This window comes from Danio rerio, chromosome 20 (genome assembly GCF_049306965.1).
Source record: "Danio rerio strain Tuebingen ecotype United States chromosome 20, GRCz12tu, whole genome shotgun sequence".
In the NCBI taxonomy this organism is placed as follows: Eukaryota; Metazoa; Chordata; class Actinopteri; order Cypriniformes; family Danionidae; genus Danio; species Danio rerio.
The window spans coordinates 15958201-15980927 of record NC_133195.1 but is presented as its reverse complement, the minus strand read 5'-3'; the positions used below and the strand labels follow the sequence as shown (position 1 = coordinate 15980927).

At 35.4% G+C, this 22727-nt stretch overlaps 1 protein-coding gene across 20 annotated transcripts in view; it reads left to right on the top strand.

The window, feature by feature from the left end:
* suco (SUN domain containing ossification factor) overlaps positions 1-22727 on the top strand; it is a 97678-nt gene that overhangs the window by 56225 nt on the left and 18726 nt on the right. For 10 of the 20 annotated variants that reach the window (XM_073933337.1, XM_073933332.1, XM_073933330.1 and 7 more), the window contains 11 exons: positions 1952-2057; positions 4631-4758; positions 4934-5001; positions 6817-6924; positions 7139-7244; positions 12191-12211; positions 12536-12591; positions 15372-15463; positions 17136-17201; positions 19514-19597; positions 22480-22570. In XM_073933337.1, coding sequence (XP_073789438.1) covers positions 1952-2057; positions 4631-4758; positions 4934-5001; positions 6817-6924; positions 7139-7244; positions 12191-12211; positions 12536-12591; positions 15372-15463; positions 17136-17201; positions 19514-19597; positions 22480-22570 — 926 coding nt within the window. The remainder of the gene's footprint in view (positions 1-1951; positions 2058-4630; positions 4759-4933; positions 5002-6816; positions 6925-7138; positions 7245-12190; positions 12212-12535; positions 12592-15371; positions 15464-17135; positions 17202-19513; positions 19598-22479; positions 22571-22727) is intronic. The other 10 variants (XM_073933338.1, XM_073933335.1, XM_073933333.1 and 7 more) reach the window with 1 other exon arrangement.

Here is a 22727-nt window from a genome sequence, read left to right as displayed (position 1 = left end):
GAGAGGATTGATCACATTTCTGACACTTCACTATAGGTGACAAGGCCCAATCCCAATTCAATATTATACTCCATATACTGTTGCTTTCCCTTGGCTTGTCAACTGAAGTGTGAAGTGGGTAGGGATGAAAATATTCCCATTAGAAATTACTTCACCACTACACCCGCACGCATCATCGTATGTTGTCTCTAGCTCATATGTCACACCAAATGTCATCTGCAGTAGTCATTACAGACGGGGCAAGAACAGTTTAACAGATTATTTATCATTTGTTAGATTATTTTTATGAACTAGTTTTGTGCTGCATTTAGATTTTAGCAAACCTTTTCGGCTCAAACATACAACGTGCCACGTTTCTTCTGGTGTCCCTATTACAACTAGGGAATCATGTTCCTTTTTTCATGTAACCACAAGAAAACATCATTGACGTTATACCAGACTTGCTTTAAAAAGCTCATTTCCGGCCAGTAGACTTTGATTATCAGAATTGAATTTTTTTTTTTTTTGCCGGCAGCTAGTTCTCTGCAACTCTCACATGGTCGCCCACTGAAGCTAAGCAGGGCTGCACCCGGTCAGTATAGATAGGATAGGTGACCACATGGGAAAGCTTGGTTGCTGTTGAAAGTGGTATTAGTAAGGCCAGCAGAGGGTGCATAACTAGCGGTTTGTGTTGGTCCTAATGCCCCAGTATATTGATGGGGACTCTATACTGCTCAGTGAGTGCCGTCTTTCAGATGAGATGTTAAACAGTGATCCTGGTCATTAAAAATCTCAGGATGTCTCTCGATAAAGGAAAAAGAGTAGTGGTTTAACCCCAGCATCCTGGCCAAATTTGTCCACTGGCCTATGTCCATCATGGCCTCCTAACCATCTCCGTATCATAACTAGCTTTATAACTCTGTCTCCACTCCACTAATCAGTTGGTGTGTGGTTTGCAGTCTGGTGCAAAATGGCCGCCATTGCCATATATATATATATATATATATATATATATATATATATATATATATATATATATATATATATATATATATACATATATATATATACATACATACATATATATATATATATATATATATATATATATATATATATATATATATATATATATATATATATATATTTTTTTTTTTTTTTTTTTTTTTTTTACTTATGAATATAACAAAATAAATGAATGTTTGTAGCAAAAATTCTTAAGCTATTACTTGTGAGTCCTTGGTCACATTGGCAACCATGTTGGCAATCTAGTTCTGCAATTTTGGTGTGTTCAGGGACATTTTTCCTACTGTTTGGTAGTGTGGTTTCCAAAATATCTTTGTTTGAAGGGCTCTATGACACTTTCCCCAACAACGTCTGCAACCAAAAGATAATCGAGACACTCTTACTTCTTCATGTGAACATTTGAAATGGAGGCGTAGGAGAAAGTGGATGAAGAGGTAGAAATGGGATGTGACAGCACTTAAAATCTTGTATTTCACTCTGTCTGCCCGAATCAGACTCTTTTGGGGCTTTTTGGCTGACTGCCCATGTAGAATCAGCATCACAGTATACTCTGATTGGCTGTTTGGTTTATGTAACAAGTCAGCGAATGAGACTAAAAGCAAATGTGATGAAGCCGGCCACAGAATTCAAGATAATGTTGTTCATTCTAGTTTTATTTCTTTTTATCTATATACTTCAATATCCTGGTATACATATGTTCATAATGCCATGAGAAATCTGAAATATATAATGTAATCAACACCATTCAGAATTGTACTCAAAAGTATATGTGGCCTTGTTTGTGTTCAAAACAATTCTGCATTTAGAGCAAATGTGCATGTGTGGATATGATGCTCAGTGTTACAAAAAAAAGGGCATCTGCAAGACATCTACACAGAATGCCCCATATTAAATTAGTGAAATTGTGGTTCTGTTTTGTCATATTTGTTTGCTTGTTTGTTTGCAGGTGGCGGATCATGAAGGAGCGACAGACCCTCCTGTACCCAGTAAAGAAGACATCCCTACCTTCGATGAGTGGAAGAAGAAAGTGATGGAAGTGGAGGAGAAGAAAAGTAAGAGATGACTTTGGATCACGTGTGCGCTCACAGAGCTGCACGCTCCATCAGTGAATCATTGCGTGCTCTTGTGTTTCTTCCGTGTCACAGCACATTCACACGCACTTCCTTAAGGACAGATTTCTGCTTGACTTCACAGGGCTTTTCTTATATGCCTTTCCATTGTGAACCAGCTTTTTCTGTGCTTCTGTAATAACGCTTGCTCACATTTGTCAAGAGTGATGGAAGTGTTGCACTTGGAGAATGTTGCATAACCCAGTGCGCACTAATGTAGGCTGCTGTAATGGGTTGTTTCTGTACACAGCAACAAAAGGAACAAAGCTGGAAGCTCAAGGCTAGCACAGTAGTTTAACTCTTGCTTTGCATTTCCCAGCTGACAGTTCATGATTTAGGAAAGTCAACCAATTAAGAATCAACAGCTAACGGTATGCTAATTGGCCCTTATCTTATTAATGAGCAGGTGCAGAACACTTAATATAATTAGAGGGTTCTCAAAGAGTACACAGAACTTGAGTTTGGGTGAGGCGTAAGCACCCACAGATGTATTCAAGAATTTGTGTTATTTATAAACTCGTCTGCTTGACCTAAAATGTTATTTGAAAATTAGATAAGTTAAATCAAATTTAGAAACTAATTTGTCTTCGTATAGCCAATTTCAGGTTGTTTTTAAAAGCTGTGTTCAGCAGAATGTATGTTTTTTTATTATATGTTTGACATAATCTTAACTGAAAAATGAAGAGTGGGTGGGATGGTAGCTCCTCCCCTTTTTAAAAAACAGCCTTTTTTATCACAGCGCTGCCAGTGAGAGTGGTTGAGCAAATACTAAAAAAGCATTTGATTGGTCAGAAGATTTGGTAAGAAAGTAAAGTATAAGGTGACCTGAAAAAAAAAAATGCTGATCAATTTGGGTGGAAGTGACAAAACTGCAAGCTTTGGATGTTTATATTTTCTGAACGTGAACAAAGTCCCTTTAAGGCAAGTCATTTCACTCGGCGGCCATCTTTGAAACCCCTCTTGGGCAGTATGCTTGGGCATTCTGTTTGAATAGAGAAACATCAAACTCCCCAAAATTGCTTGCCAAGCTCATGATCGAATTTCATATTATTCAGCAATCATATTAATCACCAATAAAAGTAAACAACTGTCTACTTAGTTTTATTTCTAAACTTCTAAATCACACAAAATCACCCAAAACCTATGTCTGGTCCAAGCCCCTCCCTCAGAGTATTGTCAGTCTATAGCAATAGATGATTGGCTCCTGTACTAGAAGGCGGGGCTTTATTCACCATGTTGACAGTTACTGTACCTTCACATCGAAAGCAGCACGAGCGTCAAAGTAGCTGGAAGTCATTCATTTTTAATAAGCAGCGCGGTGCATCTTCGCCATTAATTTTATATTTTTATTTTCTTAAAAAAAGCGGGAATCTCATTCGACAATACAAAACAGTATTGCTGCTTTAGGATATTTCAGACTTATGGACACATTGAAAAATTAAGTGGAGCAAAGCCACACCACATGCAACTTGATCTTCTATTGTTAAATAAGTTTGATCAAAAGTGTGCAACATTTTCATGATAGAATGCAGGAATGTAACTGATATGATGCAACGGCCCCTTTAAATACGACATCGATGTTGTGAATTTTAGCGCTTTCGCCACCGGGGCTGAAGGCAGCGTTGTCGCCAGGGCAGTAAGAGCGATCTTTGATGCTTTCACCGCCTTCAGTATGAACGCACAGTTACACTTTTACATGCACCCTATTAAAAAAAAGATATGAGTGACATGTCTTGTATTTTCTAAAGTTTTTGATGCAAATTTAGCCACACCTTTGGGACCAAACTAGCTAATAGATATCCTTAACTACCAGACTGAAACTAATGGTATTCCCACACTTGTCATATTGCTTTACATCATAGTTACAAGCCTCTTTAACCACATTGAAGTGATTCGATATATAAACAAGAAATTAATATTATGGAGTTAAAGCCTATGCAATGGCATCTTTGTGGGGTTTTATGCAAATATAGCCTTTTTTAGTTTTGTTTAGTTTTATTAATTTTAATAATCTTAAGTTGTTTTAAAATGTTTTAATAATCATGTTCTATTGCAGTTATCTGATCTAATCAGTAGTAAATTAAAAAAGTGGTTAAAAATAAAACAGCAGTGTTTACACAGTCTACTGTCAGTTTTTTTTATTATGCTGTCTTTGCTTTTGCCTTATAGCAATTTAATGTTAAGATTTATAATGTGTATATATTACTTTTATTTTATGTCAAGCCTCTCTTGGACAGGTGTTGAGAATTAGCAAGTCTGCCAAAAACACTTCAGTGTTCAGTATAATTGGGATGTCATATAAACGATAAACATCAATTTATTTATTTATTTTAATTTCACAGGACCTTTAAAGCTCAATAACTTAGCTTTGTGTAGTTAAAATTCTTTATTAAAAACTTTACCATTCTTATTCCGTTACAGATGCTATTTGCATACATTAAGATCTGGATAATGTCCAGAGGGCAAAATTTGCTTTTGACAGATGACCTAAATGTTGCCTGTTTGCTTGGTTTCAGGTCAGTCTCTGCACACTTCATCAAATGGCAGCCCTCATCCAGTCAAAAAGGTCCAAAAGAATTTCAAGAATAACTACGCTTCCGTCGAATGCGGGGCCAAAATTCTTTCGGCCAACAACGAGGCTAAGGTAAATATGGTGCAGATGGTGGTAAAACAGCATTTGGAGCAGAAAAAAAAGATGGAGTAGTGTTCAGCAGGGGCATAAATGAGACAGTTGTTTGATTACTATTTTTGTTTCTGCATCTTCAGTGTTATTTATCCACTCTAGATCTAACATTGCCTGTGTGTTGCTGTGTTTTCAGAGCACATCTGCCATCCTGATGGAGAACATGGATCTGTACATGCTGAACCCCTGCAGTACCAAGATCTGGTGAGTCACTGCAGAGAAACAGACTGCAGCAGCTGCTCTCAGACTATGAGAAAACAATTTTACAGTGGGTCCTGCTGCAGAAAATTATAGTTGACGTAAATGTTTTAAATATGATGGCATTCGATCTAAATTTATACTTTTTAAAATTATTAAGCCAATTTGAATAACCTGGTAATTAAGCAATCACTGCTTAATTTGAATTTGAAAATGTATTTTACAAGACCAAACCCATGTATATATTGATTTTTACTGTCATACATTACAAAAATTTATATAATTAGCATTGTCATCATTTAAAATCCAGTAGATAGTTAAGCCTATTTGTCTTGCATGGACCTTTTGTTGTAAAAATTGCTGTGTATTTGTTACTAATCAAATCTATGTATCTGTATATTTGTTACTAATTAAATCTCAAAAGTCAATACAAATTATAGTTACTCATAAAGTTAAAGAAGATTACTCATAAATACCTTAGGCCTATTTTTTTTTTTTTTTTTACAAGTGGCTATTTTAGGAAATAGCAATATTTTTTTTAATTCATATAAAAACCCTACTGCACCCAACCCGCTTGGAGCTTGGATCAAACCAAGGATTCTTAGTATGGGAGTCGTTTTCTCTATCAAGTAGGCTAAAGACCATGGCCTCTAGTGTCCATCGCTATAACACCTTTAGAGTTCTGAGGAGTGAGGTTCACCTGCATAGCACTTTGCTAGCTAGCCTCTGTTACTCTCACCCCCCCAAACCTCACTCCCATCCCGGATGAGCCCCTTGGTCTTTCCACACCCAACCTGCTCTGAGCTAGGATCAAACTGGGGATTCTTTGAATAGGAGTCGGTTGTACTAACGAGGAGGCTAAAGACCATGACCTCTAGCGTCTGTCGCTATGGCACCTTTTGTTGTCTGAGGAGTGATGTGTACCTGCAAAGCACTTTGCCAGCTGGCCTCTTTTAAACTTACTCCTCATAAACCTCGTTCCCGTCCCGGACGAGCCCCCACATGTAACCTACTGGTCCTACTGCACCCAATCCGCTCTTAGCTGGAGTGAAACCAGGAATTCTTTGTATGGGAGTCAATTGCTCTAACAAGAAGGCCAATTTCTCTGCATGTAACAGTGTTGTGACAAATAAAGGCTTCATTATCATCATTTTCAAAAACATAGAAAGTTATACATTTTCAATCTCAGAAAACCATGTCCTCTGGTGTAACTAAATGTTCATTTTAAATCCTCAATTTCACAGACAACTTGAATTAGTTGAAGGACCTCAAGAATTGTTAAGTTAGTGCCTATTATATATATACTATTATATATATTTTCTGAAACGTCAAACTCCATAAACTATATATAAATGTAACTATAAATCTTCTAAATTGATGTTTTATCAAAAAAAAAACATAATTTACTACGTTGTTGTTAACTACCGATGTGTGTTAGTTTATATTACGAAAATATATAAACATCTCCAATTGGGGAGAGGGAAAGAGCCTATAAATTACTGTTTTGCTAAATAAAGCAATAAAATTCAGTGTTAGGAGACAAAAATTAAATATGTGAAATAACCTGATAATTAAAAAAAACATCAGAATTACAATAAACAAAGCAAAATGAGAAACAATAAGATTTGTCTGAATTGCAAGATATAAAGTTTAAAAAATAAAACAGATAAACGATATATACAAAATATAAACTTGAAATGTCAATAAACAGTCAAAATTGTGTTGTTTGCACTTGTGAGGTGAATATAATAAATAAGAGATATTTTTATTTGTGTACACTGATTTTCTTTATGTATTATCTCTGTTAATCTCCCAATGCAGGTTTGTTATCGAGCTCTGTGAGCCAATCCAGGTGAAGCAGCTGGACATTGCAAACTTTGAGCTGTTCTCATCCACACCAAGAGACTTCCTCGTGTCCATAAGCGACAGGTAAAATTGTACTTTCAAACCGAATGCAATTCATACGTCTCTCCAATGTGGATGAGCTTTATCACTGATTGCAGTAAATTTAATTTGTTCAAACTCCTGCTTTTTATTAAACCTTTAATGTTGTGCTTGGTGTTTGATCACGTCACACTGTGTTTTTACATTCTCTATAGAATTGATCTTTTAATTTTAAAAAGTAATTATTTTTCAATTTCAGGTATCCGACTAATAAGTGGATCAAGCTGGGCACGTTTCACGCCCGTGATGAACGCACAGTACAGAGCTTTCCCCTAGACGAGCAACTCTATGCCAAATATGTGAAGGTAAAAGACGGAGCAGCTGCTACAGTTTACTCAAATAAATTGTTGTGTAAACATCACTTTACAGAGATCAGCGATGTACCATAATGTTTATCCTTAATTTAAAAAAAAGTAATGGTTACATGACAGTGATGCAGTCGAAAACCAAAATGGTTTTTCCTTTTTTTACATTTTTTTTTTTATAAAACTTACATTTTCACGACAGCGATTGTTGCCAAAATTGTAATTTTTCTCCTTTGTTTAAAAAAATACTAATTATTCAGGTTTACACAACATTTTATAGCTGGACAGTATTTGGTGCTGTCACCTTGTTAGTAAACAGTACGTGCAGGGAAGTGACAATGTGCCACCGACTTCTGGTGTGTATGTAGTATTGCAGTGTAATTTTAAGTAAGTCCACACTTTGCTAATGTGGATAGCATTAGCAAACACTTAATCAGCAACAATACTACCACAAAAACCACCCTAAAATGTACCATGCACATAGATAATGTCATGCTTTTCAAAGATTCTCATTTTTGTCCATTTATAAAAATTACCAGTTTCAAACCCATTTACAAACTTAAAGGGTTAGTTCACCCAGACATAAAAGGAAGATATTTTAAATGAAATCCCAGCAGCAACATTGTCAAAACATTCCATCTGGAGTCATACGAAGCTCCAAGAACACGTTTGTGTTTCCAAAATCTGTAAAAATGAATTTGTTTTTGGATGAACTGTGCCTCTAACACCCTTCAACTGGCAACAAAGCTTAAGTTTGCCAGGTATATGTAGTAGTGTTCTAACAACCTGAGAAAACAACATGCTTAAACACTATTTTCAATATGCCACTTATCAATCAGTACTCTGCATCTTTCACTCTGATCTTTTGAGGTGAACTGCTCATAATAACTTTTTCCAGTGTGTCAGTAAACAGTCCACAAACTTGTCAATGCTAACAAGTGCAGCGAGTCACTTGTAATGTACATTTGAAATGCATTTTCACAAGTTTGTATTCAGATTAGTGGGGGGCCGTTATCAGCATTAACATGCTGCATTAAGGCGAGACTCTTATCGGGCGATTAAAAAAAATTCTGAATTAAATCAGCAGGATGCCCTTTTGGATCTTTCACTTACTTCGAAGACACTACTGACTACGCCTACACGGACATCTGTAATCTAGTTATTTTGCCTTAATAGACAATAATATATAGTTAAGGTGTTTACGTGAAGTGCTTTCATGTGAGAGTTTCCTGTAATTTTGGGTGACTTTAACTGCAGTTCGGTGAACATTTCATGAACATTTCATTCATACCCTGTGACAAACTGGGATATTTGATGCAAATAAGGAGTGAGGACAGGTGAGAGTGTTAAGGAATTTAATACACACGCCGAATGGAAAGAACTTCCGCATTTCATGATGTGTTTTTGTGTGTGTGCAGTCTTACTGACAGCTGCTTGTGTGGATCTTGTCTGAAAATATTGTAAAGTCCTACATGACGCTAGTTGTTTGATTGCAGTGTTTACTTCATTAATGCCACTAATATCTGCACACTCCACATCTTAATTCCATTTCTGTTTAGTTCAGTTATGACTTTAGTCGGATTAAGGTTATCAAAAATCGCTGTTTCAAGCTTATGGAGGCCTACAGTTCAAAATTTATGTTTAACTGAATAAGCAGTTCGTAAACACAAGTACATCTTATTAAACAATTTATTTTCATCACCGATTATCATAGTAGAATAGTTTCTCATGCAGTCTGTGATGCATGTTGCATTTTGATGTCATTATTTGTGTAGCACACATAGGCTGCGTCCGAAACCGCATACTTCCATACTATATAGCACGCTAAAATCAGTATGCAAGCCGAGTAGTATGTCCGAATTCATAGAATTCGAAAAACAGTATGCGAGAAGTACCCGGATGACTCACTACTTCTGGCGAGATTCTAGTGTGCGCATCCCATGCATGCTGCGTTATCCCATGATGCCCAGCGAGCAAATTCATGAATGGGAGTAAAGCGACGCAATTGATGCAGGCAGGACACGTGACCATGACAAAATGGCGGATGTAGTACGTCCGAATTCCATTCATACTTTTCACATTCATACTGTATAGAACATACTTTTCTAACCGCCGAGTAGTACGTTTAAATTCAAATGCAGTACCTACTGAGTAGTAGGCGGGTAGTACGCAGCCATATTCTGAATGCCTTAGAATTGAAATGAGCCATTTTAATCTAGATTAATTCCAAGATTACAGTGTGATTAGTCTAGATTAAAAAAAAATGTTCTATGCCCACCTGCAATTCAGATGGTTTATAAATCTGAGTACTTCAAGTTAGACATTTTCCTGGGTTAGGCCCTGTTAACACATCTTATATTAGAAAACATATTGGAAAGCACAGACGTATTAACTAGAACACAACTAGAGCATGATGTGATTGATCTGTGCTAGTTTGTTACATTTAAGACATGAACATATTGAAAAGGATCACCCATGCAATTTTTCGATCACCTGTGATCCAACCCCCAACAAAAAAACTAAATAAAATAAAACAAGAATCGCATTACCCAAGTGTGTTTTAAATGTGGTCAAATAAGAGGTAGTGAAAGAGGGAACAGTTTAGTCTTTTGAGGAGAGCTGTGCCTTTCCCTGAGGCCTTTAGAGTCTCATGACTGTATTGTTCACTTTAAATCTGTTGTTATATGATGTTGAATACACACACGGTCATGATGCAGTATAGATTAGCATTTACGTATGAGTTCATGATTATATCAGTGTATTAAATGTCCAAATGGTGATTGTCTTAGAAACATTTTTGTTATGTTGGTTGAAAGTCTCTTTACATCCCACTTAAAGCAATAGTTTATCCAAAAATGAAGATTTACAGATCATTTTTAAAAGATTTTTTTTCTTCAGAAAAACATTGAGTTAAGTAGCCTCAATGTGCGTGTGTGTATGTATGTGTATGTGTGTGTGTATATATATATATATATATATATATATATATATATATATGTATGTATGTATATGTATGTATGTATATGTGTATATATATATATATTATCATGCTTTCAAAGATGTCCTATTGCACCTTACGTGCTCAAATGTAGAGGTAGAAACTGAGGGTGCTCACACCTTTAAATCGATTCAGTTGTTTCGAAACAGGAATTAAAATTGTTACATGGTTGCTCTTTGTTCTTGGTGCAGTTCGCTTTCACACTGTAAAGTTTCTAAACGGACCAAAAGAGCTAAAACAAGTCACATGTAGGTAAACTCTCCTCACATTGGTCAGAGTTTTATGGTTTATTTTGTCATAAACCATGTCATAAACTGAGTCCCACTCAGCTGTCAGGGCAGGTGGTTGTTTGGTGGTGTTTGACAAGGTGCGCGCGACATGTCTGAAGAGCGAAAAGGGATATAGTGGGGAGGGGTAAGTAGGACGCGGGACGTATTTGAGGACCGGGAGGGAGACGCGTGATTACCGGGAGATTGTCACTTGTTTGTTGGCATCCAGGAGTCTCTGTGCATTTGCGGGAGACTTGGGATGTCTGTTGAATGACCTCCCGCCCTACTCATAATTCTCTCTTCATATAGCCTTATACCTATTACATATCTATAAAACACTGTGATATAACCGGGCTCTGATCGTATCGCTTTCTCACTACAATCGATCTATTCCAGAGTTAGTTTCAATTGAGCCGAGACCACTTCATTTAAACGAACTCGGAGCGATTGTTTTGGCCCAGATCCAAGAGTGATTGGTGAATTCACAAAAGCCAAGCGAACCGCACTAACTGGGCAAACAAGACAAAAGTGTAGCTGTGAAAGCACCCTGAAATTCACTGTCTTAAAGAAGTAAAACAAAAATTGCTTAAAAGACATTTTTTGATTGGTCTTAAGTACTAAACAAAGCAAATTTGATTTTTCGCATATGATTTATTTTTTATTTGCTTTTATTTTTTAACTGCAGGGTTCATAACTGTGCTTTTCTTACTGCTGTGCTTATTGTTTACATTTGCTTTGAATTTTTGCTTTGAAGTAATCCTATCATAATTATCTACTGTAACATGTCAGGATTAATGTGTCTAATATGGATCCCCACTATGCTTTGCCATTATTGAGCTGCTTGAAACCTGTTCTCTCATCTCTACTGAACTCCTGTTATGTTCATTTCTATCATTTTGTTTTGGTTTACTTTTTGTTCTCCTGCTCTTTTTCCACTGTGCTTTAAATGTCTACCTATCTATCTATCTATCTATCTATCTATCTATCTATCTATCTATCTATCTATCTATCTATCTATCTATCTATCTATCTATCTATCTATCTATCTATCTATCTATCTATCTATCTATCTATCTATCTATCTATCTATCTATCTATCTATCTATCTATCTATCTATCTATCTATCTATCTATCTATCTATCTATCTATCTATCTATCTATCTATCTATCTATCTATCTATCTATCTATCTATCTATCTATCTATCTATCTATCTATCTATCTATCTAAATGTCTATCTATCTATCTATCTATCTATCTATCTATCTATCTATCTATCTATCTATCTATCTGTCTGTCTGTCTGTCTGTCTGTCTGTCTGTCTGTCTGTCTGTCTGTCTGTCTGTCTGTCTGTCTGTCTGTCTGTCTGTCTGTCTGTCTGTCTGTCTGTCTGTCTGTCTGTCTGTCTGTCTGTCTGTCTGTCTGTCTGTCTGTCTGTCTGTCTGTCTGTCTGTCTGTCTGTCTGTCTGTCTGTCTGTCTAATGCTCTATCTATTTAATGCTCTGTCTATCCGTTCTCTCTCTGTGTCTATCTCGCAGCTCAGGTCATGAATGCAGATCAAACGAGAACAGTTTAAAATGCTTGACTTGCTACAGCATGAATCGAGTCTTTTATACTGATCTTCCTGTCTGTTTTTCTTTGTTTCCACTCTTCTCTCCTGTCTTCTCCTCCCGCCTCAGATGTTCATCAGATACATAAAGGTTAGCGCTCTCCTCTTTAGATCCTGTCAGTGCAGCTTTTGATGGCAGGACACATACAGTAATGCATGACACTTACACTTTCTGCAGGGACAAACACACACATGCATGTCTTTTGTAACAATCAAAAGGGAAATATCATGCTTTGCTAATACTTTACTCTTTCTTGATTTGATTTTACACCATTGGGGCATCACTAAAATTAGCTTAGTGTTATAAGGTGTTGTTTTTAGATTTTGTAAAAAGGGGAAATGGTTGTTTGTTTTTAGTGTTTGACTGAATTTGTGAGTTTACTTTTTCTTGTCTTTTTTTATTTTTATTTTTTAGGTTGAGCTGCTGTCTCATTTTGGCTCTGAACACTTCTGTCCTCTCAGTCTGATCAGGTCGGTTGAATTTATTTAATTTTAAACAATGCCCAAACTGTAGATAACCTGTATAACATGGCTTACATGTAATATACAGTTTTATGCAAAAGTTTGGCCACCCTGATAATTTTCATAATAGTAAGCCATAGCCTGCTGACCTATCAAATCAGCAATTTCATTTGTATATATTTTATACCCCTGAAATAAAGCAAAATTTAAGTTTGTACATAACATTTATTTAATTAACAGATTCAATACAATTTAAGTCTTAACAAAAACAGACAGGTGCAAAAAATGTGGCTACCCCAGCAGAATAATGACATCAATCTTTTGTACAGTGACCTTTTGCTGAGATAAAAGCATGTAGATGCTTCTTATAGCCAAGGATAAGTCCCTAAATTCTTGCTGAAGGCATTTTGGACCATTATTCCTTGCAAAATTTCAAGTTAATCCTTGGATTTTCAATGACGTTCAAGTCTGGGGAATGGGATGGCCATTCTAGAACATTGTATCGTGTCTGAGAAAGGATTCCTTGTTAGAACTGTACTTTAGGTCACTGTCCTGCCGAAACATATAATCTTGCCGTAACTTCAGCCTCTTGACTGATTCCTGAACATTGTTCTTAAGAATCTGCTGATACTGGGTGGATCCATGCAACCTTTAACTCTGACAAGGTTTCACCATGATGGACCCTCCACTATATTTTACAGTAGGCAGCATGTTCTTCTCCTGGAATGCTGTGTTCTTGTTTCGCCATGCAAAGCATCTATGGTTGTGGCATCTGTCCACTGTATATTTTTCCAAAATAATTCAGGCTTGTCCAGATGAGCCTATGCATACCTAAAACGACTCTTCTTGATGGCAAAACATAGAAACTTTGTATCATCTTTCCACTGAGCTGTTCTTTGTGAAGGGCGCGCTGGACTGGGAAACAATGCACAATGACATTATCAGCAGCAAGATGTTCTTGGAGCTCTTTGAAGAAAGCCTGTGACCATCCTAACCATTCATCACCTTTGCCTTTCATATTTTTTCATGGCCTATTACATCTATTCTTCATAAGAACATTTCCTGTGGCCTTCCATTTTCTTATTATATTTCTGACTGCGGAGATAGAGATTTTAAACCCTTATGATAGCTTTTTGCATTCTTCTTCTAATTCATGTTCGTGAATTCAACTAGTTTTTAGGTCATTAGGAAGTTCTTTTGAGGTTCCTATGTTGCTACTTTCAGGTTCACAATAAGGGGAAGCACAACCACAACTAGGAATCAGTTGTCTTAAATATCCCTTTTCATGACTGGTTGCACCAACGTTAGGATTGTTGAGGTTCTCTAAGTCACTCAAGTTTGTGTTGTAATTAAAATAAATATCAAATTTGTGTTTTAATCAATCAACATTAAGTGACTACAGGTTTTGAAATCCGCACAAAAGCAAAGGTGCCTAAACTTTTGTATAGGCGATTTTTCAGTTTAACTTTACACATCTCAATACTGCTAGATTATGGATTTCTGTGTAAAAAAACACAACATTATCTAGCTTTCTCTAAAAACTGAACAGTATTCCACAGTGATCTTCTCCTAAAAAGAAAAAGCACATTACTATGCAGCCACTGAGGGGTGCCCAAAAGTTTGCATGCCAAAAATGTTTCTTGATTTATAAATTTCTAGATATTTAGACCATTTACAAAACCTTTAAGTAATAAAATATATATTTCATTTCACTGATGTTGTTTTTGTGCTGAAATCTTTCACAAAATTTCACAAACTTGTCAGAGGATTTCTTGCTATGCATCGTAATATAAAGTTGTTATTTATGCATTTGTTTGAGAGTAAAAGTATAAAAATATGAAACACTGCTCAAAAAATATCTAATCACAATATTTTAATAATGTTTTTGGAAAACTTCATATCAGCAAATACTTTCTTTAACCAAATTATACTATAATGAGTAATGAGAAACATGCTGATTCTTATTTCATGATTCTACTCGCATTGCCCTTTAAATTTCATTGACTTAAAGGACACAGCACAGGATTTTTTCAAAGCAACGTTTTTGATGTGTGCTAATGTCTGTCCTGCCTCGGGCTCCTCTTCTGGTCCGTTTGCATTGGCAGGAGGTTTACAGTTAGTTGGGGGCCCATAGAGGGGATTGGTCTCCCTGCAGTCTGTCAGAAACACTCTAGCACTCTAGGAAATTTCTGTATGAGCTGTAGTACGCATGCAAAAACACCAAGGCCAGATAGAGAAGAACTTTTCAAGTGACCTTGTTTTCTAGCCAGACTTGTACTGAACATTTTGTTTGATTTGATCTAAAGTCTGAGAATCACAAGAAGCTACCGTCTAATCGCTGTTATTTTACAATCCGCATGATGCAAATTGTTTTATAAGGGATCATGTGCAACCCTTGTGGGTGCATAACGTTTCTTCCAGATTCCCTTTTGTATGTCTTCCTGAGACTGGTCATTTAAGTGGAAATCTGCTTTTATTTTCTTCTGTGCGAGTCCCCTGTAAAACCTGTTTTTAAAGACCCCCACTAAGCTGGGCAAAGGTCAGAGTGATTCTAGATGTTTTATAGAATGCATAGATAAGCTGTACTGAAGATCACAGAAGGTTTTTACAGTAGTATTTCTCTCCCTGACGCCTGATGTCTTATCTGTACACTGACCGTTTGCTCTTTAAGATAATACAGCAAACATTTTTTTACAAATGAGCCGTTTGCATTTTTTGTATTGATTTTCATATTTGCTCTGTTAATAATCTTTGTGATGCTCATGTTTGTTTAATTCTGTGAATATCAGGGTGTTTGGCACCAGTATGGTGGAGGAGTATGATGAGATTGCAGACTCTCAGTACACGTCAGAGAGAGCTGAATATCTGGATGAAGATTATGGTGAGATCAAATCTGCAAATGCTTCCACACAGGAAGTCAACACTATGACAAAAATATACAATTTATGATTCATGTTGTGCAACTATGTGCTGTTTTTAGAATAAGTACAAACAGTGTAATTTTAAGCTTAAGAATTTGTATATTTTTAACACTAAAAAAAAAAGTCACATGGCACTTTTCGCCCCATTTATATGCATGTGAATGCACTAGACTGGAAATCTAAGCTTGTGCTAAAATTTTTGCATTTCACTGCATTCAAAAGCTGACGCTGGGTGAATTCCGACGTGTGAATTTGTTATGTTAATGCATGAGGCCAGCAGAAGATCAAAACATGACTTCTCTGCACAGAAATGTAAAATATGGAGGAAATCGCTCATTTAATTAGCGTCACATCATCTTGTTTCATTCTGTCTCTTTTTGCAGCACCATTTGAACAAATTTGGCATTCTTGAACTCTAGCTTGAATTTGATGTTATAATGTTTGTTCTGTAGATGTAAAATTGTGTTTTTTTGTAAACAACATGTCAGTGGTCATTAGCAATACTTTACTTTACTACTTTTCAACAGTACAATTTTGTTTATCTTTGTGAACACTAAATTAGAGATGAAAATTAATTTCCATTTTTTATTTATTTATTTAGTTATTTATTTAGTTATTTATTTAACTGCTTAAAAGTAAAAAATCATTAAATCAGTTAAAGGGTCAGTTCATCTAAAAATGTAAATTCTTCCATTGATTACTCTGCCTTCAATTGCTCCAAACCTGTTGAACACACAAAAAAAAAAAAAAAATTGAAGAAAGCTGGAAACCTGTAACCACTGACTTTCATTTGTTTTTTCTACTATGGAAGTCTATACTAGGTTTCCAGATTTCTTTAGAATGTCTTCTGTTTTGTTTAATAGAATAAACAAAATCAAAAAGCTTTTTAAACACTTCAGTGTGAGTAGATAATTAGCAAATGTAAAAAAATTTTGTGAACCATCCCTTTAAATTTGATAATTTTTAATGCTAATGACTATAAAAAAAGTTTGTTTAATGACTAGCATATGACCTTATAATAATTCACTTACTAAATTCTGAATTAAAAAGATCAAAATAAATGTCAGTAATAAAATTGGAAATTAAAAAATCACAGGTATCAGAACGCTTCTAGTCCTTTGTTGTCATAGTTATCACAATGTTAACGTTTTAGCAATTTCAGGCAATTTTGATGCTGATATCGCTTCAAATTAGTCACAGGGCAAACTCTATAAATCTCTTGTTTATTTTATATAAAAAAAATACGTACACTGCTGGTCAAAAAAGCTGCAAATTCATCTTTAAAATCACTGTAATAAATTATTAAATTAAATTATAAACTACTTTTAAGCAGTTATTTTATAGTGTAATAACATTTCACATTTTACAGTTTGTACTGTATATTCTATTAAATAAATGCAGTCATGGTTAGCAAGAGAAGCTTATTTTAAGACATTCAAAAATCACACTGACCCTAAACTTTTGACCGGTAATTTAAGTGTAAACACTCAACTCATTCTGAATCAACATGGTTAAGTCTCAGTTCAGTACACTTAATAGCACTTGTTTTGCCCGTCTTTCGCTTTGTTTTCAGTTGATCTACAGGTCTATTGCCTAATGCTGTTATCCTAACTCCAGACTTCTTTTTTACAGATTACCCACCCGGCTACCTGCCGTCAGAGGACAAGGCATCAAAGAATCTGCTGGGCTCTGCCACAAGTAGGTCTTGTTCTTCCAAACCCTGCTTCACTGTTGATTACATCAGTGTATATAATAATGGATGCCCACAAATAAGATTTTATATATGGTTACTCTATCTAAACTATAGCAGGCGGGATTACATTAATAAGTGTCTCCTCTAGGATTTTTTTTCAGCTGTGGCGGCAGGCCTTTTACACAGATCTACCAATTACTTGCTGGCATTATTTCAATAGCTATTTTCCATTCACCTATTTTTATACGCGTTTTGCATATATGCATAAAACAACGGTTGATGGAAATGCCAAGATGCGCATACATTTTGAAAATGCGCATAAAAAAAAAATATTCGCATAACTAAGTAGTATAAACTTTTTATTCGATAAAAAAAAGATGCGCATAAACTACGATGGAAACACTTTTACCGCACAAATTGCAGTATGTGCACTAAAAAAAGGAGATCATGTGATGATAAAAATGTGTGTGAATGAACAAACCAGCAGGCTGAGCACATTGTAAACCATCTGAAATGTTGTTTTGGTCATTGTAAAACTCCTTACACTTTCACTATTAGTGCTATTATATTATTAATGACCTCCAGAATCAAGAGCGTCAGTGCTTCGCGTCTGACACCTTCAAAAGCTACCGCACGTTCACTGCGTGTCAGGATTGCCTTTTAAGGCACAAGTCATTTATTAAATAAAGAAAAGTTTCACACAGCTTCTCCTACTGCAGCAAATTCCCTTTTTTACTGTGGATATTTGGCGCCAGTTAATCAGGAAGTGATGAGTTTGTTTGCTTTGACTTTTATGTAATAATCCAGTTTTGCGCATAAAGTTAATTAGCATTTTTGGATGGAAACATAGCTATTGAAAAGTCGTGTCTGAGTCCACTACATCCTTTCAGAGGTGCATCCAGCTCTGGGAGCTCATAAACTCCTCCAGAAACTTAACCTGGATGACGGAGGGTTTCAGCGGTGCTTCTGACTGAGCCAAGCCGAGTTTGATGAACTGTTGTCGGTGAAGGCTGGAGGTTCTATGTCACAATCACGCCCCCACAAGAGCAAGCTTCTGATTGGTTAACGCGGCGCGAATGTCCGCTGAAGTTCAGATTTTCGAATTCGAGAGATTCGCGCGAAATGCTCGTTAAGCCCGTCAAACGCGCAAAACGCTCAATTCGCACCGCACCATTCGCGCAATTTGCGTCATTCGCGCGTATCGCGCCGCAGGATGTCTATTCTCGAGTTTGCATTGACTTAACATGTAAATCACTTGCACTTGATGCGTGTGCCGCGTCTGGTGTGAACGCAGCATAACAAGTAGAGATCGCATTTTTGTAATATGAGCATGCAAATCTCTTTGCTTGCACGCCAACATCCACTGTCCAAAAAACCTCTTGCACAACCCCTCAAATATACGCTGCTCAAGTGCTGTTATAATTCACTTACCTTTTAATATGTTGTGGTGTGATTTATAACTTGCTATTTAAAAAGGTGACGGAATGTTTCAAATGATAAGCTGTAATGTAGCCATGGCAGGATGAATTTTGGTGTGGTACTCCGCCATGAAGAATGAATGTAGGTGAACCCATGAATATTGACATTTTTTAAATGTAGTGAAATATTTAAGTTGTGCAAAGCTACCGTGGCAAGTTCTTTTGAACTTTTCTGTTTCCTATAAAGACTGTCTTGTCAGAAATTAATTACAAGTCACAGATTTATTGCAAGCAAACAAACTTTTGATTGAATTTATTCCAAATTAGTGTTGTTGTTAACTAAAACAGTCCATAAATGTGATGAGAAAAGTTAAATATTTATTTATATTTTTATTATAATTAGTTGAATTTAGTTTTGAATTATCTAAATTTAAATTAAGTAATAATTTGATAAAATGAACAAAACTGATATAAAACTATATATTATGGTTAAATACAAAAACACTAATTAAACTAAAAATTATGGCAAAAACAAGTCAGAGAAAATTTTGTTTACTGAATTAACTATTAAATAATGATAAAATAATTTCTAACATTACATCTATTTACACTCCTTGTATGCACTTGTAATTTTAAAAATATAAACTAAGTAATTCAATCAGACATTTATATTAAAGATAGTAAATCGACTGGACACATTTGAATTCTTACTATTTAATTCAAAACAAAGATCATTATGTTTCAATGTTTTCATGATGATTTCAACAAAGAATCATAAAAAAACATTGATATAAAACGTGTATAAAAATAAAAATAAAAAAATTAAAAAGTGAGTCTCTCAAAGCCTTGCAAATACGTGTTACATTTGTTAACTGTATTCCCCATTGTTTTCCTTTCAGATGCCATCCTGAACATGGTAAACAACATCGCAGCAAATGTGCTCGGAGGCAAACCGGAGCTGGAAGACGGAGCTGAACTGGAAGGTGCGGACTTGATCTCAGCAACGCCCTTATTAAATCCCCCCCGCAATGAGTCTGTCCTGAGAAATTACCCCACTCATTTGCTGCTCTTTGCTTGGCAGCTGTTTGTGACTAGTAAGTGCTGTCGCCTTGCCAACAGCGCTGGAGCTGTGAGGCCTGCCAGTGAAAGCACGTCTTTGATGGTTTCTGTAGCAGCGATTGCCAGCATTAAACTCTTCCAGGGTGTGTGTGTGTTTGTGCGTGTTTGTGCGCTCAGAGAGAACTGCTTCAAAATGCTGTTCAAACATGCATGTGGCTTTCCTAAATGCAGAAGTAAAGTTTAAAAACACTCTGCTGCTCTGTATCATGGTCATAAACAGTGGGACTGCAAAGCCAAAAGAGAAAAGACTGTTTAATGAGGTATTTTTACAGTGTCCCTGAAGAGATTGCAGGAGAGTGGACAGCTCAAACTCTATATTAAGTTTGTAAAAGAAAGCCTTTTTTCTTTTCTTTTTTTTTGTCTTTTTTTTTTTTTTTTACTGTTAGATTGTGGCCAATATGAGTTTTTTTTTATAGCCGGTATAAATATCTTTAAAGTAGAGTGGCCTGTAGTTGATATGATTTATTTACAACATATACACTTGAGTTATGTGACTGCATTAAGACTAACAGAATGACTATATCATTTAGCAAACTGAGTTGTATAAGCAAATAAAACGACACTAGATATTATATCAGTCAAAATGTAATGAGAAGTAAATATATATTTAATTATTACTTAAATTTAGATTGAGATAATTCAAAACTAAAATGTTCAATTAACTGAAATAAAAGTTAAGTTGTACGTTAAAATTCTTTCACATTAATAAAACTGAAATGAAACGATTTATATAATTATAGTTATGGCAAAGACAAGTAATTGAACAAAAAATTGTTTACTGAGTTTTTGCAAATTTACAATACATTATGGAAGAATGATTAAAAAAATTGTGAACGATACATCAATTTACAGCCCTTTTATGTGCTCTAACATATAAATAATACGACATTAAATCAAACATTACATATTATACATTAAACCTCTTGTCCTATAATCACAATAACCTTTTTTTTAAATAAGAAACAAAGTTTTATCTTTCAAATCTTTGCAGTTTTAAGGGAAATTCAATTATTAAATTAAAAAAATATTAAACTTTTGGCTCTAATCTCGAGTGTCACATCGCTGTATAGGCATCTCAGTTCAAATCAATCATTCAAAAATTATCTGACCTTCATACATTTTTTTTGTGCCTATGCACACTTGAATTTTGAGATGTTTTATATTTTGCTTACCTGCAGCACATTTAAAATGACTTTCTGCAATAGATTAAACAAATTCAAAGCTATTACTAATGCCAATATGTAATGTCCACTTGCCTGCCTTTCACAAAATTAATTAAAACTACCATGTAAACATTGCAGAGTGTCCGCAGGGTTTTAACGTCTTAAAGTTTTAAAGTCTTGAATTTACTGAAATATTGTGCTACCCTATTGGGCCGGCATCTGTCCAATCACCAACAATCAATCTCAAGAAAACCTATTTTTAATATTTTTTTAGTTTTTTTTTTTATTTCAAAGATATACAAATCACAATAGATATTTGACATTTTTTACAGCAACGTCTCCAATTGAAATTCCATAATCAGAAAAAGAAAACTAAAACAATTACACATTTCCTCATGATAATAGCAGAGCATAATAAATACTTTTAACAATCTTAAACTTGTCATAAAAAATAAATATTATGTTTAAAAAAAGTTTATACAATTAGTTTTCTTGTTTTATCACATTAAAATTTCACTACAAAATAAATATATTTTTATTTTATAAATTTTTTTTATGACAACTAACCAGGCCATTAGAAATAATAAAATAATATTTTGCCCTCTTTAAGTCTAACATTTAATTTATAATGGTCTAAAAAGCTCTTTAAAAGTCTTAAATTTAACTTGATTAAACCCGCAGAAACCTTGACATAGTGACATCATTAGTATTCTGTCATGACACCTTTCAGAGGAATTTAATATTGTAATTAATATGTATATAGCAGTGATTTTACGATTTGGTCTTGGTGGAGTAGATCTGCAATGCTGCTGCTGCAGCTTTGATGATTAGTACAGGCATGATGACTAAGAATATAATACACTTCTGCTGCGAGCGTAACATGCATGAAACCCCCTGTAGCAGATATATACATGGGTGGAGGAGGGATCCAAAAACACACAGCACAAACAATACTGAAGCATTGAACTGTTGAGTAGCCAGCTCATTGGCTCATGAGGCACTTTTTTAAAACTGTTAAGACGGCAAAAAATTTTAAAATCCTTTGACCTTGCAAATTAGATATGCGCTCCGAATCACTGATTCAAAACAAAACATTTCATAAAGGTTTCAAAGCCTCGTAATGCAGTGCTTTGAAAGCAGCCATTTTAGTATCATTCACAACAGAAATGATTGTGTACTGTACCGCTTAGTAGAATGGAGCCATTAGTGTAAATTTCCATTTTAAATCCTTGAGATTCCTAAACTAAGACTTTATCTAGAAAATCAAATCTGTAAGTATGTGACAAGAATTCCAAACATGCCATTTTGCCCCAATGAATTCCTTTCCAAAAAAAAGCATCTCTGCAATTTTTCAGATGTCCTTGTTTGTTTTTGATGAGTTTCAAACCATTCCAGGCATCACATAATTTCACTCTTTCAGAGCTCATCACCTGTTTCTGGTTTGAGGAACATTTGTGTTTGTGCGTTTAATTTTGTGCACTTTTCTCTCAACAATGAGCCTCTTTGTGTCGAGGAAGGGCAGTGTGGAAACCAGTGTTCACATTCTCCTTTTCCTTTCTCAATGTTGAAATCTGTGCTTTCAGGAAATGTTTCCTCTGGGACCGAAAACGTCACACAGGCATCAACAGAAACCACACTTACGCCAGATCCGACCCCCACTGAACAGCCCCATACGTGAGTCTCATTCATACACACTAAAACCTCAAACGCTTGCTCAATCCTGAGCCTCAAGCCACTCGACATATTCCAGCACAGACTGGTTTGAACCCTTTGCTCGCATACCAAGTCAACCACTGAGTTCTTTTTCTAATACAGTGTAAGCTCATAAAAG